Consider the following 27,070-nt stretch of genomic DNA (forward strand, 5'->3'; position numbering starts at 1 on the left):
TGAGCGGCCTAAATTCGATTCCAAATGAAGACACTCCTTCCTCAGGTGATGCGGCATCAAACTCCGCCTCCCCTGAGAAGGGAACCTCGCCCAGTTAGAGGGAAATTTCTCCCTCTCTGGGTGAGGCTGGGGATATCTGGTCCCTTATTTGTGATATTCATACTGATATTTGGAGTAACCCTAGGACTCTCACATGGTTAATTGAACAACTATTTCACCCTGCCACATCACATACACCAACCCCTACACATGTCCCTAACTCCTTTCCTGATATCACTCCCTCCAATCACTCCCGTCCCAAACGTAGCACTACACCTACAGACCCACCATGCAAACCAGACAAGGTTAGGAGCACCACCTTATGTATACCCACGATTGCAACCGCCACCTTTCTGCTATAGTTTTCACGTCTAATAGACGTGAAGAGGGGGATTTGTTATATAAATATTCATACACATAGCTCATATAAACAAAGACATTCCGTCGTAAGAACACATACACCCAGCCATAAGACTGACCCCCTCTTCCTTATATAAACACACATCTCATCTCCCTCTAACTGGCCGGTCCCAAGAGCAAAGAACTTTTGCTGTGCACCAATGGGGCCCGCTCTGGCTAGAGCAAGGCCCGCCTCCAACCCTCCGACCAGTCAAGAAGACCGAAACGACAAGACTCCACCTACTTTATTCTATGTATAAAAATGTATGTAACCATTGTATAGGCCTCTTTTTCACCTGGCTCCTTGCCGAGTTATGTGAACTAGGTCCGTGCACGTAAAACTGCGGGACAAGATATCTCTGACTCATTAAAACTGTCTTTTGTTACAACTGAAATCCACTCTGTCCAGCGTCCGTGATTTGGTCTCAACTCTCCAGTATTTGAACACTAACAGTGCACAGGTCGAGAGAAATTTGAGTGATCAAGGTGACAGACATTGACACATTCATTGAATGTGTTGGATAGCCATAGCCAGCTAGCCAACATAATCATTAGTCCAATAGTTGCAAACGAGAGTCCTGTAGTCCATAATCAGCTCCTTGGTTTTACTGAAGTTGCAATGTGGGGGCGAGCACTGCTGCCAGACCCAGAGGAGCTCACCTGCCTGAATTGTTTGTTTGTTCATAGTTATATTGCTACATTTTGGTTTGTTTTTGTTGAACACCAACAGTGTCATTGCGCAAAATGGTACGCAGCATCATCTGTTGTGTGCAACAAAAGTTCAACCTTCACCTTCTGCTACCGTTTCTGTCAAGCCGTCTATGCATACTGTGCATTTTTCGCATATGTTAGATAAATATATGCGCCACACAGAACGCACTGCAACTGCCTCTGCAAAGCAATGCTGCAATGCAAACACAGAGTTCCATTTGAAATGAATGTACTTCTGGTGCACCAAAATGCAATTTAATGTAATTATTTAACCAGGCAAGTCAGTTAAGAACATTTTCTAATTTAAAATGACAGCCTACCCCGGGTAAACCCTAACCTATGGGACTCACAATCACTGCCGGTTGTGATACAGTTTGGAATCGAACCTGGGTCTTTAGTGACCCCTCTAGCACCGAACTGCAGTTTCTTAGACCGCTGTGCCACCTGGAAGCCTCAATGTGTGATCAAATTTGAAAGTGGATTGTACATGGCATGTGTGACTTTCTCAATCCTATGCGCAAAATGTTACAATCTATACCGGAAGTTGTATGGATTCAGTGAGTAAATCAACAACCATCCCCTACTCCTGTGAGTTTCGGCTTTCTTTTCGAGATAAAGCTCACACTCTCGAAAACAGCATTGCTTTGCCTGATGTCTGTTCTACAAAGTCAAAAATGGAAACTAAGAAGCGAGGCTGAAGAGGTGGTGTTAGGAACAGACTACAGAGGCGGGGAAAACAGAGTCTTCACACGACTCCTGCTGAGCACCTGTACAGTGCCAAACAATCCTGGAAGGTGTTGATCATTGTACCAGTGCCTAAGAAGTCAGGGTCCAGATCACCAAATTAATTTTGACCTGTGGCCCTCGTGCCCCTTCTGGCCAAATGCATGGAAAGGGTTGTCAGTAAGCACCTTACCCTGTCCATAGCAGATCAACTAGACCCGTTACAGTTTGCCTATAAGGCACAGAGCAGAGGGGGACGGAGGACACTACCCTGACCTTGGTGAACATGGTGGCTAATCACTTTCAACATGCTAAATCATATGCACACATTTTATTTATTGATTTGAGTTCATCTTTCAATACAATGCAAATACACACACTGCTGAAACGACTACTGGACCTGAATGTAAACGGAGGCCTCGCAGGTTGGATCAAGGACCTTTTAACTGACCGCCCGCAGAGGGTCCTCAGGAATGGGGCCCTCTCTGATGAACTGACCCTAAACACAGGGGCGCCCCAGGGGTGTGTCCTTTCAGTGTCCTTTCTCATTATCTACACTAATGAGATGAAGATCCAAGGAAACGATGTGAGCCTTTTCAAGTACTTGGATGACATGACTCTGGTAGGACTATTTTTCAGATGGGGACAGCTATTTTAAACAGACCAACAACCTTCAAGAATGTTGTGGGTCAAGTGCCCTCCATATCAATGTGGAAAAGACAACGGAATTGATCATCAATGACAACAACTTGCCAATGCCCCAATCACTCTCTCTGAACGACCAACCAGTGGTGGCAGTTGAGTGTTTCAAATACACAAATTGATAACAAGCTGAGTTTTACAGAGAATAAAGACTGTATTTTTTTTTTTAAAGAAAGCCAACGCCTGTTTTTAATCAGGAAATTGAAGGGGGTTAGTGTCATCCAGGATGTTCTGGAGAGGGTGTACAGCGCCTTGGTGGAGAGCATCCTCACGTTCAATATGACAGTCTGGTATGGTAATCTGAGCATGAGGGGCAAAAGCAAACTGACCAAAATAGTAAACACAGCCAGCAAAGTAATTGGTCGACCACAGGCAGATTTGAGCAGTCTGTTCCACAAGGCAACCAACAAGAAGGTTACTGTTATTGTCAGCTCGAGAGGCTTCCATCTGGCTGGCGCTTCAGAATGCCCATGGCCAAGAACGTGTTAAAGCAATGTGTTCCTTGTGCTGTTGGACTACTAAACTCAACGTAAATTATATTGGTATATGTACTTATCAGTCCAGTGCAGTTATGAGTGAATGTATCAATGTTCTCTATGTTTTTAGTGTATGCAGTATGATGGACTGGCTGGTTTAAATATGTGTGATGTGAGAATATGTATATGTGATCCTTTTAATGGAAGGTGATGCCGAAAAAATATATGCATCCTGGATGGACAATAAAGTTTTATTCTATTCTACTGGACACATTCAGATATGTTTATACCCGTTTCGTTCTGTTTGTCTATGTTTAATAAACTTTTTTTCAACAGAATCGGCGGAATGAATACACCCCTGATCACACGCAAACACATTTCACTTTTATAGTAGCCACATACAAACAGCACGATCCCTTTAATTGTTGTATAATTCCTTCTCACATCTACGCACTCTCCTCCTCTCACCTTTTCCCTTCGCTTGTGGACTTCAGTGCACAACACATCAGCTGTCTGTGATCAAGCGAAAAAACCTTTCCAAGCCAAACCTTCATATAATAACCGATAATCTCTACACACAGCCTACATCGTTGTCACCATATTAACGTCATAGTCAACATAGCTACTAGAACTAACGCATTACAGACCTACTACAATCATGCAAGTCTATTCTTCTTATTGGTGTCCTTTAATAGTGGTTTCTTTGCAGCAAATAAACCATGAAGGCCTGATTCACGCAGTCTCCTCTGAACAGTTGATGTTGAAATGTGTCTGTTGCTTGAACTCTGTGAAGCATTTATTTGGGCTACAATTTCTGAGGTGCAGTTAACTCTAATGAACCTATCCTTTGCAGCAGATGTAACTCTGGGTCTTCCTTTCCTGTGGTGGTCCTCATGAGAGCCAGTTTCATCATAGCGCTTGATGGTTTTACGACTGCACTTGAAGAAACTTTCAAATGTTCTGTATTAACTGACCTTCATGTCTTCAAGTAATGATGGACTGTCGTTTCCCTTTGCTTATTTGAGCTGTTCTTGCCATAATATGGACTTGGTCTTTTACCAAATAAGGCTATCTTCTGTATACCCCGCTACCTTGTCACAACATAACTGATTGGCTCAAACGCTGTAAGAAATTCCACAAATTAACTTTTAAGAAAGCACACCTGTTCATTGAAATGCATTCCAGGTGTCTATCTCATGAATCTGGTTGACAGAATGCAAAGAGTGTGCAAAGCTGTTATCAAGGCAAAGGGTGGCTATTTGAAGAATATAAAATATATTTTGATTTGTTTAACACTTTGTTGGTTACTACATGATTCAATATGTGTTATTTCATAGTTTTGATGTCTTCACTATTATTCTACAATGTAGAAAATAGTAAAAATAAAGAAAAACCCTTGAATGAGAAGGTGGTCTTAAACTGTTGACCGGTTTGACCATCATACCATCAAGCACAAGTTTCCTTTTAGATGGTTGCCTATGGTCTTCACATATTTGGGCATAATGGTGGATGGTAATCTGAACAACCTCTATAAACTCAATCTGGCCAGTTTGTTGCAAAAGGTGGAGAGTGACCTTTGTAAATGGATGGACTTACCTCTCACTCTACTGGGTAGAATCAATGTAATTAAAATGAATGTCCTGCCCAGATTTCTATATCTGTTTCAATCTCTCCCTATCCCTGTACCCGCAGCATTCTTTTCCTCTCTCGACAAGCTGACCAGACGGTTTTCTGGCACGGCAAAACCCCTAGGGTTGGCCTGGATAAACTGACCCTTGATTACGTCAAGGTGGCTTAAACCTCCCCAATTTTAGAATGTACTACTGGGCTGCACAGTCTAGGTTTCTGGCTCAGAGGTTTGACAATGGTCCCTCTCCCTCATGGTTGAACATTGAAACGCTTGAGGTAAATGATGACACTGGGGCAGAATTGTTTTACAAATGGGACAGAAAATCTAGAAAAACCATCACAGACAACCCTTTAATTATACATTCTGTCCTGGCATGGTGCAAACTGCATGAGCTGTTCAGACGAGGGGGATTCCTTTCCCCTAAAACCCCTTTATGGAACAACAGATTGATTCCTAGGTTTTTCCAGAATAGTAACATTAGCCCCTGGTCTGATAAGGGGATCACTCTTCTGTAACATTGTTATGAGGAGGGAGTTCTTATGTCTTTTGATCAGCTGAAACAGAAATACCACTTGCCTAACAGGGACTTCTTTAGCTACCTACAACTACGAAACTTTATTAGGGTGACTCTCAAGGGACAATGGAACCTACCTAAGATGTCACCTATTGAACAACTCTGCCACGCAGACCAACCACTGTTCAAGACCATTTCCCGTGTATACGATGCTCTTATGTCAGGACTAACACTGCCTGGGCTAGATAAACCCCGACTTAGATGGGTAAAAGATCTGGGTAGTGATCTTGATGAGGATCTATGGAGTGACCTATGCAGGGATGGTGTTACATCCACATTGAACTCCAGATACAGACTGATCCAGTTTAATTTCCTCCATCAGCTCTATATCACCCCATCTAGACTGCACAAGTTCAACCCTGATATCTCCTCCCTGTGTTTTAGATGTGGCTCAGATGAAGGAACATTCCTCCATTCCACTTGGCAGTGTTCTAAACTACACGGTTTCTGACAGGGGGTATGCGATACCATATCCTCAATTCACGGGGTTGCATTCCCTTTAGACCCGGAGGTCTGTCTACTGGGCAACTTTACTAACAACAATCTTAAGCAAAGCCATACTATAAAGCTAACAGAAATACTGCTAGCGATTGCCAAGAAATGTATTGCCTTGAAATGGAAATTGGATTCCTCCCTGCCAGTTGCAATGTGGCTATCGGAAGTTAATAGTTGTATCCCACTGGAGAAAATCACTTACTGCTTGAGGAATAAGTTAAAGACATTTTACAGAATTTGGCAACCTTTTATTGACTATAACGAGAATCTCCCTCCACATCACATTGATTGAATCTCTATATAATCCTCACATAATGTTTCACACATAATGTATAATATGTAGCCTACGGCAGGTGATGATCCAATGTCTCATTATAAAAAAACAATTATTGTATGTTTGTATATATAATTATAATTATTTTTATTTTTTTGTTACGCTCGTCTGTTACTGTCACTTTGTCCTATTGTTGTCTAACATGTTTTCACTTTTCTTTTATTTTGAATGTTCTTAATTGGAAAATGAAAAAATAAAAAATAAAATAAAAATAAATTGTTGACCGGTAGTGTATGCGTCAAACTGTATGTAGGCTTGACCGAAATGGTAGCAGAAGGTGAATGTTGAACTTTTGTTGCACATATATCTAGATGATGCTGCGTAAAAACACAATAGGTGTGATCAAGGCGTTATACCTCAGTGGCCAAGTCCCCAACAACCTGGATGCTCCGGATTTCAGAGGAAATGGAAAGAGAGCCTGTGACGAGACTTCTGCTTTTGGACATTAACAAGGGTCATCACTAGTTACCACAGCCACAACGTCATAAACCCCGCCTATTTGTTAAATGTATCTTCTTAAAATTGTATTTTAAACCTAACCCTAACCTTAACCACACCGCTAATATGACCCTAACCTTAAATTAAGACCTTAAAGCAACCCACAATGTGTTTACATTTCTACTACGTAGCTGCACTTGACTTTGTGGCTGTGATAACTACTGTAAACCGGTAGAAAGACGCTCCATCTTAACTCCTCCACCACATTTACTGGATTGGTTGAATAGTGCCTCAGGTTGCTCAGCAAGCATAACAGTATTGATTGGTCCACCAGTCTGCCAGTCATTGTCTAGCTCTACTATCACGCAAGTGACGCCCTAGTTTCTGCAGGTGCAACACTGGGTACTACTGCAACGGAGCTACAGATAAAACAGACAATTCACGGTAAGCCGCAACCTGTATCGTCTGGCGAGGCATTTAAACAAATAACAGTAGCACCAAAAAGTGTTTGAATATTTTGGCACATGTAAATCAAATAATGGAGAGGGCAAATGTAGTCGCAAAATAAGGAAGAGTAACCTTCATTTGACATATAGACAAGGATGCTTCGCTAGCATCAATAATAGACTAGTATGCTAGCTAAGCCTAATTGCAGGGAGACATGTATTTTCTGGTGAACTAATGTTTATGCTGTCAATGCGGCTCTTTAAAACGAAGAATAGCGACATTTTGTCATTAAAGCAACAGTCCTTTTGATTGACCGTGAGCAGCTGTTATTGGGTAGAAGTGTTTTTTTTTCTCTTCTGATTGAGTTGTGCGCGAGACCCTGTATCCTTTATCCAGCTTGTGGACCTAGCTAGGAAACAGTGGTGACCCAAAGGGATGGTCTTAGCCTAATTGATCTCCCTGTGACCAAGACGGCTAACCCATGCAAATGCAATTAGCTACCAACATACGTTGACTATAGCAAATGTCAAGTTAAACCGCCTGATGTAACTGCATGTCCATTCAATGTTAGACATGCGCTAAAATCTATTCTCAAGACACCCAGCCATAGCTTGTTAGCCAGTTTAGCCAATGATTGCCTAAGCCGCAACGTTTCCGCCTTGTTGATCTTGGTCGGGTGCGTTGGCAAAGACAGGAGTGCCATAGACGATTTTAGTGTCTGAAATGTCCAAGCAATGTAAGCAGTAACTATATACGTTCATCTATAACAACATGTTTTTTAATTGAATATTGAATTGCTAAACTGTGAATAATAAAAAGAATATCGCAGTATCGTTTATTTCTGGTTAAACGTTATAAGCGCACTATAATATGCAGGGGCAGACTATAGCACCCCAGGGCACAACATGGGACGCTCACTTTACTGTTTTCCCCTATGTTGTTGAAGATGGGGGGGGAAATTGAATAATGTGCAATACACGTTCATTTAGGAATACCCTACATTTGGGAAGAGATGTTAAGGACATTTCCACCTCCCCAAGATGGGGTTATGGACATGTTATTTGGGGGGGGGGGGGGTAAATCTGTTTTGATCCTGTGCTTTAGTGGAAAGATGTCTTTTGAAAGTAGGTTAGCTGATTAAACTCAACTCCACGATTTACAATGGGGTTGAGTGGCGACTAGTGTGGGCGGGCTGCAGCGCTGACATCACACAATTGTTTTTAATCAAAAACGACTGATTACAGCACCCAAAGAATAGCCCGCAATTACAGGGAATTTGGAAAGTATTCAGACCCCTTGATCCCCCCCCCCCCCCCCCCCCCACAGATTTATTCTAAAATTGATTCAATTGTTTCTCTCAATCCACACACACTGCCCCATAATGACAAACTGTTTTTTTGACATGTTTGAAAAATAACAATTTAAATATCAAATGTACATAAGTATTCAGACCCTTTACTCAGTACTTTGTTGAAGCACCTTAGGCAGCGTTTACAGCCTTGAGTCTACTTATGTATAACGCTACAAGCTTGGCACACCTGTATATGGGGAGATAATCTCATTCTTCTCTATAGATCTTCTCAAGCTCTGTCAGGTTGGATGGGGAGCGTTGCTGGACAGCTATTTTCAGGCCTTTCCAGAGATGTTCAATCGGGTTCAAGTCCGGGCCACTCAAGGCCATTCAGAGACTTGTCCTGAAGCCACTCCTGCATTATCTTGGCTGTGTGCTTAGGGTCGTTGTCCTTGTTGGAAGGTGAACCTTCGCCCCAGTCTGAGGTCCTGAGTGCTCTGGAGCAGGTTTTCATCAAGGATCTCTTTACTTTACTCCGCTCATCTTTCCTTCAATCCTGACTAGACTCCCAGGCCCTGCAGCTGAAAAACATCCCCACAGCATGATGCTGCCACCACCATGCTTCACTGTAGGGATGTTGACAGGTTTCCTCCAGATGTGACGCTTGGCATTCAGGCCGAAGAGGTATTGGTTTCATCAGACCAGAGAATCTTGCTTCTCATGGTCTGAGAGGTGCCTTTTGGCAAACTCCAAGCGGGCTGTCGTGCCTTTTACTGAGGAGTGGCTTCTGTCTGGCCACTCTACCATAAAGGCCTGATTGGTGGAGTGCTGCAGAGATAGGACAACTATCTCCACATAGGAACTCTGGAGCTCTGTCAGAGTGACCGTTGGGGTTCTTGGTCACCTCCCTGACCAAGGCCCTTCTCCCCCAATTGCTCAGTTTGGCCAGATCTAGGAAGAGTCTTAGTGGTTCCAAGCTTCTTCCATTTAAGAACATGGAGGCCACAGTGTTCTTGGGAACTTAAATGCTGCATAATATTTTTGGTACCCTTCCCCAAATATATGTGCTTCGACACAATCCTGTCTCGGAGCTCTACGGACAATTCCTTCGACCACATGGCTTGGTTTTTGCACTGACATGCACTGTCAACTGTGGGACCTTATATAGACAGGTGTATGCCATTCCAAATCATGTCCAATCAATTTAGTTTACCACAGGTGGACTCCAATCAAGTTGTAGAAACAACTCAGGGATGATCAATTGAAACAGGATGCACCTGAACTCAATTTCAAGTAGTGATGCACCAATATGACATGTTTGGCCAATATCGATATCCAATATTTTCCTTGCCATTAAACCCGATAACCAATATTTAACATTTTAGCAGCCTTTTAAGCATTCTAGTACTGTTAAATAGTTAACACAAACACACGCACATACACGGATGCAGCGGTCTAAGGCACTGCTTCTCAGTGCAAGAGGCGTCACTACAGTCCCTGGTTAGAATCCAGGCTGTATTACATCCGTCTGTCATTGGGAGTACCATAGGGCGGCACACAATTGGCCCAGCGTCGTCCGGGCCGTCATTGTAAATAAGAATTTGTTCTTAACTGACTTGCCTAATTAAATAAAGGTTACACACACACACACCACACTGACCAAATTGTTATTTTGTTGGCATTTACATATGTCCCCATTTACCAGTAAAACATAATCAAAACATATTTATTTTACTTACTTGCTGTACTGTTTTGTTGTTCAGTCATTTCATTCTCAACCAGGATTTCATGGGTCTTTGCGTGTCAAAAAAGATACACGTCAAATAACACTGTTTGACGTGTCAAATAAGCTTGTTGACCAATCAGGACCTGAATATGACTGCACGTCACATAATAATTTAATGCGGTCATACTAGAGGTTGACCGATTATGATTTTTCAACGCCGATACCGATTATTGGAAGGCCAAAAAAAAATCCGATACCGATTAATCGGCCGATTCTTTAAAAAAAATTACATTTGTAATAATGACAATTACAACAATACTGAATGAACACTTATTTAAACTTAATATAATACATAAATAAAATCAATTTAGCCTCAAATAAATAATGAAACATGTTCAATTTGGTTTAAATAATGCAAAAACAAAGTGTTGGAGAAGAAAGTAAAAGTGCAATATGTGCCATGTAAGAAAGCTAACGTTTAAGTTCCTTGCTCAGAACATGAGAACATATGAAAGCTGGTGGTTCCTTTTAACATGAGTCTTCAATATTCCCAGGTAAGAAGTCTTAGGTTGTAGTTATTATAGGAATTATAGGACTATTTCTCTCTATCATTTGTATTTCATTAAGCTTTGACTATTGGATGTTCTTATAGGCACTTTAGTATTGCCAGTGTAACAGTATAGCTTCCATCCCTCTCCTTGCCCCCCTACCTGGGCTCGAACCAGGAACACATCGACAACAGCCACCCTCAAAGCAGCGTTACCCATGCAGAGCAAGGGGAACAACCACTCCAGGTCTCAGAGCGAGTGATGTTTGAAAGCTATTAGCGCGCACCCCGAAAACTAGCTAGCCATTTCACATTGGTTACACCAGCCTAATCTAGGGAGTTGATAGGCTTGAAGTCATAAACAGCGCAATGCTTGAAGCATTGCGAAGAGCTGCTGTCAAATGAATGCTTACGAGTCTGCTGGTGCCTACCACCTCTCAGTCAGACTGCTCTATCAAATCATAGACTTATTTATAACATAATAACACACAGAAATATGAGCCGTAGGTCATTAATATGGTCGAATTCGGGAACTATCATCTCGAAAACAAGATGTTTTTTCTTTCATTGAAATACGGAACCGTTCCGTATTTTATCTAACGGGTGGCATCCATAAGTCTAAATATTCCTGTTACATTGCACAACCTTAATTCTGGCAAATTAGGCGGCCCAAACTGTTGCACATAGACTCTGCGTGCAATGAATGCAAGAGAAGTGACACAATTTCACCTGGTTAATATTGCCTGTTAACCTGGATTTCCTTTAGCTAAATATGCAGGTTTAAAAATATATACTTCTGTGTATTGATTTTAAGAAAGGTATTGATGTTTATGGTTAGGTACACATTGGAGCAACGACAGTCCTTTTTCGCGAATACGCACCGCATCGATTATATGCAACGCAGGACACGCTAGATAAACTAGTAATATCATCAACCATGTGTAGTTAACTAGTGATTATGATTGATTGATTGTTTTTATAAGATAAGTTTAATGCTAGCTAGCAACTTACCTTGGCTTACTGCATTCGTGTAACAGGCAGGCTCCTCGTGGAGTGCAATGTAATCAGGTGGTTAGAGCGTTGGACTAGTTAACTGCAAGGTTGCAAGATTGAATCCCGAGCAGTCTATGTAAAAATCTGTCGTTCTGTCCCTGAACAAGGCAGTTAACCCACCGTTCCTAGGCCGTCATTGAAAATAAGAATGTGTCCTTAACTGACTTGCCTAGTTAAATAAAGATTACATTAGTGTAAAAAAATTTAATAAAAAATCGGCCAAATCTGTGTCCAAAAATACAATTTCCGATTGATTGAAATCGGCCCTAATTAATCGGTCGACTTCTAGTTCATACATTTTTTACGTAGTTATTACACAATCACTTGTATTTGATATGTCACAATGATTCATCGATATGTATGCAATGATGCTGGTAAGTTGCACCTACAGTGCTGGTCATAAAAAAAAGCTAGGATGCAAACATTGTTCTTCCCCAAAAACATAGCTAGCTAACTATATAGCTTGGTGTCATCATCTAAAATAACCCTAATTTATAAGAAATGTCTTATTTGATTAACGGAAGCTAACCACAATAAGGATTAGCCACAATAGTGGACTTTGCGGTTAGCCTTCAAAATAAAAGTATGGCATAATTCTACTATTTGTATTCACTGTCAATGACATACTTTTATTTTGAAGGCAAACCGCAAATTCCGCTATTGTGCCTAATCCTTATTGTGTCTAGCTTCATAACATATAACCCGGTCCGGTCGAGCCTCACTAGCCAGATGAAGCTAGCTGGCTGCTTATAATGTTAGCTTTGGACAACACGGTTAAGTATGTCTAAGTCTAAATATTGCTGTTACATTGCACAACCTTCAATGTTGTCATAATTACATTCTAATTCTGGAAAATTCATCACGGTCTTTGTTAGGAAAAAACACAGTTCACAACGAGCCAGGCGGCCCAAACTGTTGCATATACCCTGACTCTGCTTGTACTGAACGCAAGAGAAGTGACACAATTTCCCTAGTTAATATTGCCTGCTAACATGCATTTATTTTTAACTAAATATGCAGGTTTAAAAAAATATACTTCTGTGTATTGATTTTAAGAAAGGCATTGATGGTTATGGTTAGGTACATTTGTGCAACGAATGTGCTTTTTTTCACGAATGTGCTTTTGTCTAATCATCACCCTTTTGGCAAAGTTGAAGTAGGCTGTGATTCGATTATAAATTAATAGGCACCGCATTGATTATATGCAACACGGGACAAGCTAGTTAACCTTGTAATATCATCAACCATGTGTAGTTAACTAGTGATTATGTGAAGATAAGTTTAATGCTAGCTAGCAACTTACTTTGGCTCATAGCAGTTTCCTCATGGATTGCAATATAATCGGCCATAATCCCACCTCCCACACATACGATGACCTCACCCATTATAACCAATTTATCCAGAGATACAACCTCTTATCATCACTCAGTGCCTGGGCTTACCTCCGCTGTACCCGCACCCCACCATACCCCTGTCTGCACATTATGCCCTGAATCTATTCTACCACGCCCAGAAATCTGCTCCTTTTATTCTTTGTCCCCAACGCTCTAGGCAACCAGTTTTGATATCCTTTAGCTGTACCCTCATCCTACTCCTCTGTTCCTTGGGTGATGTGGAGGTAAACCCAGGGCCTGCGTGTCCCCAGGCACCCTCATTTGTTGACTGCTGTGTTCGAAAAAACCTTGGTTTCATGCATGTCAACATCAGAAGCCTTCTCCCTAAGTTTGTTTTACTCACTGCTTTAGCACACTCCGCCAACCCTGATGTCCTTGCCGTGTCTGAATCCTGGCTTAGGAAGGCCACCAACAATTCTGAGATTTCCATACCCAACATTTTCCATCAAGATAGAACTGCGAAAGGGGGAGGAGTTAGCCTGCAAAGTTCTGTCATACTCTCCAGTTCTATACCTAAACAGTTTGAACTTCTAATTTTAAAAATTAACCTCTCCAGAAATAAGTCTCTCACTGTTGCCGCCTGCTATCAACCCCCCTCCGCTCCCAGCTGTGCCCTGGACACCATTTGTGAATTGATCGCCCCCCATCTAGCTTTAGAGTTCGTTCTGTTAGGTGACCTAAACTGGGATATGCTTAACACCCCGGCAGTCCTACAATCTAAGCTAGAAGCTCTCAATCTCACACAAATCATCAAGGAACAACACCTAAATCTGTAAACATGGGCACCCTCATAGACATTATCCTGACCAACTTGCCCTCCAAATACACCTCAATCAGGATCTCAGCGATCACTGCCTCATTGCCTGTATCCGCTATGGGTCCGCCGTCAAACAACCACCCCTCTTCTCTGTCAAACGCTCCCTAAAACACTTCTGGGAGCAGGCCTTTCTAATCGACCTGGCCCGGGTATCCTGGAAGGATATTGACCTCATCCCGTCAGTCGAGGATGCCTGGTCATTCTTTAAAAGTCATTTCCTCACCATCTTAGAGCATGCTCCGTTCAAAAAATGCAGAACTAAGAACAGATATAGCCCTTGGTTCACTCCAGACCTGACTGCCCTTGACCAGCACAAAAACATCCTGTGGCGGACTGTAATAGCATCGGAAATGTCCCCACGATAAGCAACTGTTCAGGGAAGTCAGGCACCAATACATGCAGTCAGTCAGGAAAGCAAAGGCTAGCTTTTTCAAGCAGAAATTCACATCTTGTAGCTCTAACTCCAAAAAGTTTTGGGACACTGTAAAGTCCATGGAGAACAAGAGCACCTCCTCCCAGCTGCCCACTGTACTGAGGCTAGGTAACACGGTCACCACTGATAAATCCATGATAATCGAAAATTTCGCTAAGCATTTCTCAACGGCTGGCCATGCCTTCCTCCTGGCTTCTCCAACCCCGGCCAACAGCTCCGCCTCCCCCACAGCTACTCGCCCAAGCCTCCCCAGCTTCTCCTTCACCCAAATCCAGACAGCAGATGTTCTGAAAGAGCTGCAAAACCTGGACCCGTACAAATCAGCTGGGCTAGACAATCTGGACCCTCTTTTTCTAAAACTATCCACCGCCATTGCTGCAACTCCTATTACCAGCCTGTTCAACCTCTCTTTCTAGATCCCTAAAGATTGGAAAGCTTCCGCGGTCATCCCCCTCTTCAAAGGGGGTGACACCCTAGACCCAAACTGTTACAGACCTATATCCATCCTTCCCTGCCTATCTAAAGTCTCCAAAAGCCAAGTTAATAAACAGATCACTGACCATTTCGAATCCCACCATACTTTCTCCGCTGTGCATTCCGGCTTCCGAGCCGGTCATGGGTGCACCTCAGCCACGCTCAAGGTACTAAACAATTTCATAACCGCCATCGATAAAAGACAGTACTGTGCAGCCGTCTTCAACGACCTGGCCAAGGCTTTCGACTGTCAATCACTGTATTCGTATCGGCACACTCAATAGCCTTGGTTTTTCTAATGACTACCTCGCCTGGTTCACCAACTACTTTGCAGTTCAGTGTGTCAAATCGGAGGGCATGTTGTCCGGACCTCTGGCAGTCTCTATGGGGGTACCACAGGGTTCAATTCTCGGGCCGACTCTTTTCTCTGAAAATATCAATGATGTCGCTCTTGCTGCGGGCGATTCCCTGATCCACCTCTACGCAGACGACACCATTCTGTATACTTCTGGCCCTTCCTTGGACACTGTGCTAACTAACCTCCAAACGAGCTTCAATGCCATACAACACTACTTCCGTGGCCTCCAACTGCTCTTAAACGCTAGTAAAACCAAATACATGCTTTTCAACCGCTCGCTGCCCGCACCCGCCCGCCCGACTAGCATCACCACCCTGGACGGTTCCGACCTAGAATATGTGGACAACTATAAATACCTAGGTGTCTGGCTAGACTGTAAACTCTCCTTCCAGACTCATACATCTCCAATCCAAAATCAAATCTAGAATCGGCTTTCTATTTCGCAACAAAGTCTCCTTCACTCACGCCGCCAAACTTACCCTCGTAAAACTGACTATCCTACCGATCCTCGACTTCGACGATGTCATCTTCAAAATAACTTCCAACACTCTACTCAGCAAATTGGATGCAGTCTGTCACAGTGCCATCCATTTTGTTACCAAATCACCTTATACCACCCACTGCGACCTGTATGCTCCAGTCGGCTGGCCCTCGCTACATATTCGTCGCCAGACCCACTGGCTCCAGGTCATCTATAAGTCTATGCTTGGTAAAGCTCCGCCTTATCTCAGTTCACTGGTCACGATAACAACACCCACCCCTAGCACACGTTCCAGCAGGTATATCTCACTTATCATCCCCAAAGCCAACACCTCATTTGGCCGCCTTTCCTTCCAGTTCTCTGCTGCCAGGGACTGGAACGAATTGCAAAGATCGCTGAAGTTGGAGACTTTTATTTCCCTCACCAACTTTAAACATCAACTATCTGAGCAGCTAACCGATCGCTGCAGCTGTACATAGTCCATCTGTAAATAGCCCACCCAATCTACCTACCTCATCCCCATACTGTTTTTATTTGATTTACTTGTCTGCTCTTTTGCACACCAGGTTCTCTACTTGCACATCATCATCTGCTCATTTATCACTCCAGTGTTAATCTGCTAAATTATAATTATTTGCTCCTATGGACTATTTATTGCCTATCTCCTCATGCCTTTTGCACTGTATACTGTGTATTACACTGTATATAGATGTTTTTTCTTCTACTGTGTCATTGACTTGTTTATTGTGTTATTGGCTTGTTTATTGTTTACTCCATGTGTAACTCTGTGTTGTTGTCTGTGTCACACTGCTTAGCTTTATCTTGGCCAGGTCGCAGTTGCAAATGAGAACTTGTTCTCAAATAGCATTATTTGGTTAAATAAAAGTGAAATAAAATAATAATCGCCGTCCAAAAAGGCAGATTACCGATTACTGAGGCAAACAATGTTTCCATGATGGGTTATTAGCAGGGCAATAGACTCTTCATGGCCCGGCTACTGTAGGTGTGAAAATACCCCCCTACTTGCAATGTATTCGATGCTTAAGTACTCTAAAACCTCATGCAACCGCAAAATGTTGGATAAAGCATACAGTATACTGTACAGTACCTGTTCATGAACCTCTTTATGCTTTTGTTAAAAAAAATAATGAGAAAAAATACTTTCAAAATGCCGATGTTTATTCCAACTACATTTTAGTGGCACTATACCCTCCACGACCATTGGTAAAACCTTGCTGAGATCATCAATGTATTTGTTGCATTGTTGTATCGTCAATTTTTCAAGCCAAAACGTCTTGATGGCCTTCACCAGTTCATCATTGCTTGGCAGAGTTACGGATTCATGTTTTCAGTTGATGCCGAACAAGTTCGATGGGGTTTAAATTAGGAGACCTACATGTAGAGATGAAAAATATATTTTTAGATATACTGTAGGCCTACAGTAGGCGACATGAGACACTAGTGTTGAGTAATGTGCTGTTAAGTGTTGTAGGTCTTTTATTTATTGTTAACCTTTATTTGACTATTTAAAGGTCTACTTACTCTGCTGGCATCTTGATCCAGTTTATGCCCTCATTTGCAATGCAAACCCAGGCTGGAGTTTCAGTAAGCAACAATTTGTTACCTTCATTAGCCTACTTTATTCACATTTTTCTGTTATTCAGTGATATTTATTCCCATAGTAATTCATTATGGATCTATCCATCCACTGTTTCGTGCTGCTCTGAGACAAGCATGAGGACTGGTCTTGATAAATCTGAGATTTGTATTTTCACTGAATCTCCGTTTGGGTATTGGTTAGCCTACAATTAGGGTGTGGAAATGTTAGGATTATTTTGCTCTTCACTCGCAGTCACTTAGTAGCCTACTCCCGAACGGTCATGTTGTACCGTGCCATATTTCCCTAACGGAAACCCTGAGGGTTTTGTTTTTCTTGGAGTAGAAACACCATCATATTAAGCAAATTTTGTTTTAATCAATCGCATATACCATGTTCTTAGAAAAAAATGTTTTATATTCTCTAGTACAGCCAATGTTAATAACAGTCAAATGCTTCTCAATTGATGCCCTCTGGTGGTCAAACTAGCACCAACTAGCATTAATGGCAACAATGGCTGCTGACATTTAAATAACGTGTCATAGAATTGTACGACACAACTTTTAAAGGAAGAACCACTATGTACACTACCGGTCAAAAGTTTTAGAACACCGACTCATTCCAGGGTTTTTTCTTTTTATTATTTTCTACATTGTAAAATAATAGTAAAGACAATAAACTATGAAATGACACATATCGAATCATGTAGTAACCAAAAAAGTGTTAAACAAATCAAAATATATTTGAGATTCTTCAAATAGCCACCCTTTGCCTCGATGAGAGCTTTGCACACTCTTGGCATTCTCTCAACCAGCTTCATGAGGTAGTCACCTAGAATGCATTTCAATTAACAGGTGTGCCTTGTGGAATTTATTTCCTTCTTAATGCATTTGAGCCAATCAGTTGTGTTGTGACAAGGTAAGGGGGGTATCAATCAAATGTATTTATAAAGCCCTTTTTACATCAGCCGATGTCACAAAGTGGTGTACAGAAACCCAGTCTAAAACCCCCAACAGCAAGCAATGCAGATGTAAAAGCACGGTGGCTAGGAAACACTCCCTAGAAAGGCCAAAACCTAGGAAGAAACCTAGAGAGGAACCAGGCTCTGAGGGATGGCCAGTCCTCTTCTGGCCGTGTCCCAGGTGGAGATTATAACAGTACATGGCGAAGATGTTCAACCATTCATAGATGACCAGCAGGGTCAAATAATAATAATAATCACAGTGGTTGTAGATGGTGCAACAGGTCAGCACCTCAGGAGTAAATGTTAGTTGGCTTTTCATAGCCGATCAGTTAGAGAGAATAATATACACTTAAATTCACACAGGACACCGGATAAGACAGGAGAAATACTCCAGATATAACAAACTGACCCTAGCCCCCCGACACAAACTATTGCAGAATAATTACTAGAGGCTGAGACTGGAGGGGTCAGGACTACAGGTCGACCGATTAATCGGAATGGCTGATTAATTAGGGACACATTAAACTTATCTTATAAAAAACAATCAATCATAATCACTAGTTAACTACTCATGGTTGATGATGTTACTAGTTTATCTAGTGTGTCCTGCGTTGCATATAATCAATGAGGTGCGCATTCGCGAAAAAAGACTGTTGTTGCTCCAAAGTGTACCTAACCATAAACATCAATGCCTTTCTTAAAATCAATACACAGAAGTATATATTTTGAAACCTGCATATTTAGATAAAAGAAAAGTTAGCAGGCAATATTAACCAGGTGAAATTGTCACTTCTCTTGCGTTCATTGCACGCAGAGTCAGGGTATATGCAACAGTTTGGGCCGCCTGGCTCATTGCAAACTAATTTGCCAGAATCTTACGTAATTATGACATAACATTGAAGGTTGTGCAATGTAACAGCAATATTTAGACTTAGGGATGCCATCCGTTAGATAAAATACCGAACGGTTCCGTATTTCACTGAAAGAATAAACGTTTTGTTTTCGAAATGATAGTTTCCCAATTCGACCATATTAATGACCTAAGGCTCGTATTTCTGTGTGTTATTATGTTATAATTAAGTCTATGATTTGATAGAGCAGTCTGACTGAGCGATGGTAGGCACCAGCAGGCTCGTAAGCATTCATTCAAACAGCACTTTTGTGCGTTTTGCCAGCAGCTCTTCGCAAGCACAGCACTGTTTATGACTTCAAACCTATCAGCCTAATGGCTGGTGTAACCAATGTGAAATGGCTAGCTAGTTAGCGGGTTGCGCGCTAATAGCGTTTCAAACGTCACTCGCTCTGAGACTTGGAGTAGTTGTTCCCCTTGCTCTGCAAGGGCCGCGGCTTTTGTGGAGCGATGGGTAACGCTGCTTCGAGGGTGGCTGTTGTCGATGTGTTCCTGGTTCGAGCCCAGGTAGGGGCGAGGAGAGGGATGGAAGCTATACTGTTACACTGGCAATACTAAAGTGCCTATAAGAACATCCAATAGTCAAAGCTTAATGAAATACAAATGATAGAGAGAAATAGTCCTTTAATTCCTATAATAACTACAACCTAAGACTTCTTACCTGGGAATATTGAAGACTCATGTTAAAAGGAACCACCAGCTTTCATATGTTCTCATGTTCTGAGCAAGGAACTTAAACGTTAGCTTTCTTACATGGCACATATTGCACTTTTACTTTCTTCTCCAACACTTTGTTTTTGCATTATTTAAACCAAATTGAACATGTTTCATTATTTATTTGAGGCTAAATTGATTTTGATGTATTATATTAAGTTAAAATAAGTGTTAATTCAGTGTTGTTGTAATTGTCATTATTACAAACACATTTTTAAAAATTGTCCGATTTTAATCTGTATCTGCTTTTTTTGGCCCTCCAATAATCGGCATCGGTATCAGCGTCGAAAAATCCTAATCGGTCAACATCTAGTCAGGAGACACTGTGGCTCCGTCCGACTATACCCCCGGACAGGGCCAAACAGGCAGGATATAACCCCACCCACTTTGCCAAAGCACAGCCCCCAAACCACTAGAGGGATATCTTCAACCACCAACTTACTACCCTGAACAAAGGCAGAGTATAGCCCACGAAGATCTCCCCCACGGCACGAAACCGAGGGGTGCGCCAACCCGGACAGGAAGATCACGTCAGAGACTCAACCCACTCAAGTGACGCACCCCTCCCAGGGATGGCATGGAAGAGCACCAGTAAGCCAGTGACTCAGCCCCCATAATAGGGTTAGAGGCAGAGAATCCCAGTGGAGAGAGGGGAACCGGCCAGGCAGAGACAGCAAGGGTGGTTCGTCGCTCCAGTACCTTTCCGTTCACCTTCACACCCATGGGCCAGACTACACTCAATCATAGGACCAACTGAAGAGATGAGTCTTCAATAAAGACTTAAAGGTTGAGACCGAGTCTGCGCCTCACATGGATAGGCAGACCATTCCATAAAAATGTAGCTCTATAGGAGAAAGCCCCTGCCTCCAGCTGTTTGCTTAGATGTTCTCGGGACAGTAAGGAGGCCTGCGTCTTGTGACCGTAGTGTACGTGTAAGTATGTATGGCAGGACCAAATCGGGAAGATAGATAGGAGCAAGCCCATGTAATGCTTTGTAGGTTGGCAGTAAAACCCAGCCCTAGTCTTACCAGGAAGCCAGTGTAGAGGCTAGCATTGGAGTAATGTGATCAGAAGATAGCCCTATTTGGTAAAAGACCAAGTCCATCATATGGCCAGAACAGCTCATATAAACAAAGAGAAACGACAGTCCATCTTTACTTTAAGACATGAAGGTCAGTCAATATGGAAAATGTATATCTTTATCTTTATATCTTTAGAGTTTAAGTCGGGAGATAGTAACTTGTTAAACAACTTTTCCCGTGGCGCCCCAAATTCCATATGAGTTGATTGTTACATGAATTTAATCGAGTAACATTTAAACATAGTTAGTTGATAAAATAAGTAAGTCATCAGATTAACTCTTAGTGCTGAGAAACCCGCCAAATTCAAAATACTAAATTGTAATATTAAACATTCATGAAAATACAAGTGTCCTACATCATTTAAAATCTGAGGACAGCGCCCCGTGTACAAAAGCATAACAAACATTTTCCAAACAAGCAGAGGCGTCACACAAGTCAGAAATAGCGATAAAATAAATCACTTACCTTTGAAGATCTGCCTCTGTTTGCAATCCCAAGGGTCCCAGCTACACATCAAATGATAGTTTTGTTCTATAAAGTCCTTCTTTATGTCCCAAAAAAGTAAGTTTAGTTGGCGCTTGATTCAGTAATCCACCTCTTTACCTCGTTCAAAATGCATACAAAGGAATCCTAAAAGTTACCAATGAACTTCGTCCAAACAAGTCAAACAACGTTTCTAATCAATCCTCCGGTATCCTAATATGTAAATAAACGATCAAATTTAAGACGGGGAATAGTATGTTCATTACCGGAGATAAATAACGAAGTGCGCGCCCTCATCCACGCGTGCCACAATACTGCAGTCAAAATGGGAGCCACCTAGAAAAACTACAAATTCTAGCTCATTTTTCAAAAACCAAGCCTGAAACTCTTTCTAAAGACTTGACATCTAGTGGAAGCCCTAGGCTCCATCAATTCCATTTATTTTCCCAATAATAAGGATTAGAATGGGCAGACACCTAAAAAAGAAAATAAAAATCTGGATGGATTCTCCTCAGGGCTTCGCCTGCCATATCAGTTCTGTTATACTCACAGACATTATTTTAACAGTTTTAGAAACTTCAGAGTGTTTTCTATCCAATGCTACCGATTTTATATGCATATCCTAGCTTCTGGGCCTGAGTAATAGGCAGTTTACTTTGGGCACGTCAGTCATCTGAATTTCCAAGTACTGCCCCCGGCCCTCAAGAAGTTAATGATAGTCACGTCACGACAATGCGTAGGCACAAATCTGTGCGGAAACCATGCGTGGGATCACAAACTGAGTACCACCACCACAGTTTTTCCACAGCTAGAGTTCCTGCACCTCTTACGCCTCGATCACACCGACAGCGTCATTGAGCAAAATAGTACTTAGCGTGATCGAGGCGTTTTATAGAGTATTAGCGCAAAAGTATTGAAGAGTTCTTGCACCTAAATGTAAACAGTACCGGCACTTAAAATGAGTAGCGGCACCTATTTCAGTCCAAGTCAAGCCCTGATAGCATTCCACAAAAATATATATAGCTTTAGGTTATTTTAAGACCTCGTTCTCTTTAGTTGATTTAAATACATTTTGACGGTTTCTCTCTGCGTAACTTCCCAAGTCAATAATTTAGTAAAAGGCTTTACGGCTCATTGAACATAGTCAACATCAATCAGTATGATTTAATGTACTGCAGTTTTGACATAGTTATCTGTCCCTTTCCCAGCAGTAAACTGCTCATTCTATTGGCCACTGCTGTTGAAATATTTCAAAACTAGTTTGATGCCAAAACATGTTGACTTTTATTAAAACTATACTTTTTTATTAAACTATTTTTCATAAAGTGGAATACTGGTGACATGAGTGATAATAATTTGGTAGGTCAGTCTACTTAACTGCACTAATATAAATGAGTCATCCCGCAGTGTTTGTCATTATACCCTGATGAAGACCGCTTATCTGTTGAAACGTTGGACATAAATATTTTTGCATCTGACCTCCTAGAGTGTGCGGCTCTCCTTTTATTTTTTAAAAAGTGTTCCACTCCGCTAGCCAGCCTAAAGAGGTGTGCGTTTCTTTCGCCTCTAGATCAGTCTACTTAACTGCACATTTCCTCCATGGATTTATGTCATTTTGAATGAAGACATTAATACTTTTGTGTCATCCATCCTCATCTACAGTGTGAAAATTAAAGGGCCCAGGGGGCTCAGTTGGTTCATGTTCTTTCAATCGCATTCATCGCTCTACTCCCACTGTCTTTCGCTAGCAAACTTACATCATTCTATTGACTGGGTCCAGCCAGCTAGTGAACTTGCAACATTGTTTCAACTGGGCCCTCCTGTATTTCAGACCCTTTTCAGGTCTCCCAGCTTTCCTTTTGACAAAGAAGGTCAATTTGTCAGCAAGATGCGTCAATTAACTCGGGCTACAAGAGTGTAGGCCTAATGACAGTCGCCGAATGTCATTACAGTTTTTGGTGTTTTGTAACCGATGTCTCTTTCCATTCCTCAAATGGCAGGTGTAGTGGCGATTCCCTATGAAAAGCCACTGGCAGAGGAGAGAGCCGTCAATCACGCTTCTACAAGAAACCGCTTTCCAAGCGTTACTCTTTTAAAGTTTTAATGACGCATGCACAAGTACAGTGAAATGCCTGTCTTGCGAGATCTAAACCCAACAATGCAGTAATAAAAAATAAAATAAGAACACGTGTAACGGATGTGAAACAGCTAGCTTAATTAGCGGTGGTGCGCGCTGAATAGCGATTCAATCGGTTACTTGCTCTGAGACCTTGAAGTAGTAGTTCCCCTTGCTCTGCAAGGGCCGCGGTTTTTGTGGAGCGATGGGTAACGATGCTTCGTGGGTGACTGTTGTTGATGTGTGCAGAGGGTCCCTGGTTCGCTCCCGGGTATGGGCGAGGGGACGGTCTAAAGTTATACTGTTACACACGGGAATTAAGTAAGCTATATACAGGGTCAGTTCCAATACCATATTTACAACGTGCAGGGATACTGGAGTGAGAGCGGTAGATATGTATAGGAGTAAGGTGACTAGGCATCAGGATATGATAAACAGAGTAGCAGCAGTGTGTGTGGAGTCAGTATAAATGTGTGTGCATTAGGCTTGGGCGGTATGTTGTTTACTGAGTTATTTGGAAATAGCCATGGGAGGATTTCTCACTACCTTCAATACCAAACTCTTTCTTTGAAGTATTTCAATAAATTGTAATATTTGTAGCTACTTTTTAAAGTAATAAATACCGGCAGTCAACTTGTGCAATACGTTAGGAGATAAAGCAGATCGCTTTTCTTTTTCTCCTGTCACGTTATTTCACATTAGGAAGCTTGCCGTAGTTCCCCAGAACAGTTGAGACAGTCATGTGTTTGTTTGTAAATGGCACAACGGGAGAAAGCAGGCGCAGGTCCAGCTGTGTATAGACTGGGGTCGTGTTTTGTAATGCAAGTAAAGGGTTATTTTTTTTCTTCAATAGAGTAATCAGGGACGTGCAACTATAGTATTCCTTCACAGAAAATACATTAGTGCAACACATTCATGAGAAAATAGCTTAATTGTCATCAGATGACAAGAGAAGTGCAAAACTATTTGGCTAGCAGCCACACAAGTGGGCTAAATGAGCTGGTCTTTTTTGAAAAAACTATGCATGGCCATCAGATTTCTAATGTTTATTATAAAAATAATGTAGCCAGCTACATTTCCTAAGGTTTTGCTTAAATGTAATCTTGCATTTTTACCGGAGAAAAGTAGCTACACATCAGTCAGAGCGCTGTCTGCTGATAGAAAGCCCGTAAGGGGAATTCTCAGTGGAGAAGTGCAGCTGAAGCACTAAATGTGTCTTGATGTCGAGCAGAAATGACAATAAGAAGCTTTTCAGATCTGCATTTACAAAACGCAGAAAGATACGACGATATAAGAAATATATTATTTTCCTGTAAAAAAAATGCAGAATTCTGCATTAACCCAACCCCTAAATTTGACTTGCTAGTTAATCGAAGTAAGTGGCTGAATTAAGAAAAATGCAGAATTCTGCATTAACCCAACCCCTAAATTTGACTTGCTAGTTAATCGAAGTAAGTTGCTGAATTAAGGTGACTGGGCATCATATTGCTCTCTGCCATGTTTGAGATGTCTAAAGCCCTTTTGGATGAGTTAGTGGCAGCTGTACAAATATCTAGATTTCCTAGTTTTTTTTTCTCTGCTTTTTCACTTCTCGGCTGTTTTCTCTCTTCTCTTCTTAGAGCAGAGCAGGCCTGTTGCCCTAGCGACTTAAGATTTACACACAGACACCACGTGTACACATGCTACTTCAGAGCCGGTACTGTTCTTCCTTCAGACGATCATGCGTCAACTTTGTTCATTTGCACAGTTTCTCTCATTCACATTTGCTTATCCAAACTCACCAAAAATGAAATTCGGTAGCTCCTAACTATATATGTATGACTTTATGAGCTGGATTACCTGTCTTTGCAATTAGTTTATTTTTGTTTGCGCTCGTTAGCATATTTAGCTAGCAGCCTCCATGGAAATTCCCTATTGTGCTTTTTTTGTTAACATTCTGGTAATAGATGCATTTTTTTGGCGCCCCCTTGTGTACTAAACCAGTAATACCGTATATTCCGGTATGATGATATGAACATCTGGATACCGCCCAACCCGTGTGTGTGTGTTGGCGTGTCAGTGTGCATAGACAGTGCAAAAATAAAATACAAGGGGCAACTCTGATAGTCCGTGTAGCCATTTTGTTAGCTATTTAGCAGTCTTATGGCTTGGGGATAGAAGCTGTTCAGGAGCATGTTGGTGTCAGACTTGATGCACGTTCGGAAGCCAATAGAACAGTCTATGGCTTAGGTGGCTGGAGTCTTTAACCATTTTCCGGGCCTTAAGGTGAAGTCACCTTTTTATATTAGGCATATAAAATATAAATAGCTCCAATACACATATTCCCATACAAAAGGTGCAGAGAGATGCAGTCTATAAGCTTCATGGCTCCTACAGCGGGCTCAAAATGCACTGTTTGAAAACTAATTATTTTGTAGTGGACCAACGTGCGCAGGTCTACTAAGTGATTTGTTTGACAATCGGAAGAGAACCTCTAGGCAGGTTGTGTTCATGCCACATTAATAGGTAATGCATATTTACCATTAAAATGCATGTCTTTACTATTAGTCCCGTTTAATTTTTTTTTAAATAATAATAATCACAAACTGAAAGTCCTGGGAAAGAAATTTAGACCCCGAATGTCCCGGTGTGATTTGCGCTCTGCTTTTCTCCCTTCAAAGATGGCCTCAGCAACAGCCACCTATGGACAGAAGGAGTCCTCCGACCAGAACTTCGACTACATGTTCAAGATCCTGATCATTGGCAACAGCAGTGTGGGTAAAACCTCCTTCCTGTTTCGCTATGCTGATGACTCCTTCACGCCGGCCTTCGTCAGCACGGTGGGCATCGACTTCAAGGTGAAGACCATCTACAGGAACGACAAAAGGATAAAGCTGCAGATCTGGGTGAGACACTGACCTTAACTGATTCTGTCATCCCTCTGTTAACCACAAATGAGGTCATGTTTGTTATTAGGGGTCTTCTGGCTTTAAAGGTCCAATGCAACTGTTTTTATCTCAATATCAAATACTTTCTGGGTAACAATGAAGTACTTTACTGTGATTGTTTTCAATTAAAGTGGTTTTTAAAAAAAAGAAACAAACACAGCTTCTTAGCAAAGAGCAATTTCTCAAGCAAGAATTTTGCTTGAAGTGTCTATGAGTGAGGAGAGAAACTGAAAACGACCTGTTATTGGCAGAGCGGTTTGGAACCGTGATGTCACAAGGCAGGCCAAAACTCCATCCCACCAACACAGGCTGATATTTCAGGTAGTCTTTTGAAACTGCTCTTACACTAAAAGAGCAGTATCATACTTTTCACAATTTCACATTATTTCTAACTTCATAGTGTGAATAATATATATATATATATATATATATATATATATATTGTTAAGTTTGGACACACTTACTCATGCAAGGGTTTTTCTTTATTTGTATATAATAATAATAATAGTAAAGACATCAAAACTATGAAATAACACATGTATTAAACAAATTTAAATATATTTTAGATTCCTCAAAGTAGCCAATCAATCAAATGTATTTATAAAGCCCTTCTCACATCAGTTGATGTCACAAAGTGCTGTACAGAAACGCAGCCTAAAACCCCAAACAGCAAGCAATGCAGGTGTAGAAGCACGGCGGCTAGGAAAAACTAGTAAGACCGGAACCAAGGAAGAA

General features: G+C 41.6%; 1 protein-coding gene across 1 annotated transcript in view; it reads left to right on the forward strand.

The window, feature by feature from the left end:
* The first annotated feature begins 6,853 nt into the window (after window positions 1-6,853).
* LOC139386542 (ras-related protein Rab-3A-like) overlaps window positions 6,854-27,070 on the forward strand; it is a 28,775-nt gene continuing 8,558 nt past the window's right edge. Inside the window, exons 1-2 of the mRNA XM_071132177.1 lie at window positions 6,854-6,965; window positions 26,069-26,293. Of these exons, the coding sequence (XP_070988278.1) occupies window positions 26,069-26,293 (225 nt within the window). The 5' untranslated portion in view covers window positions 6,854-6,965. The remainder of the gene's footprint in view (window positions 6,966-26,068; window positions 26,294-27,070) is intronic.

Source organism: Oncorhynchus clarkii, chromosome 28, assembly GCF_045791955.1.
Source record: "Oncorhynchus clarkii lewisi isolate Uvic-CL-2024 chromosome 28, UVic_Ocla_1.0, whole genome shotgun sequence".
In the NCBI taxonomy this organism is placed as follows: Eukaryota; Metazoa; Chordata; class Actinopteri; order Salmoniformes; family Salmonidae; genus Oncorhynchus; species Oncorhynchus clarkii.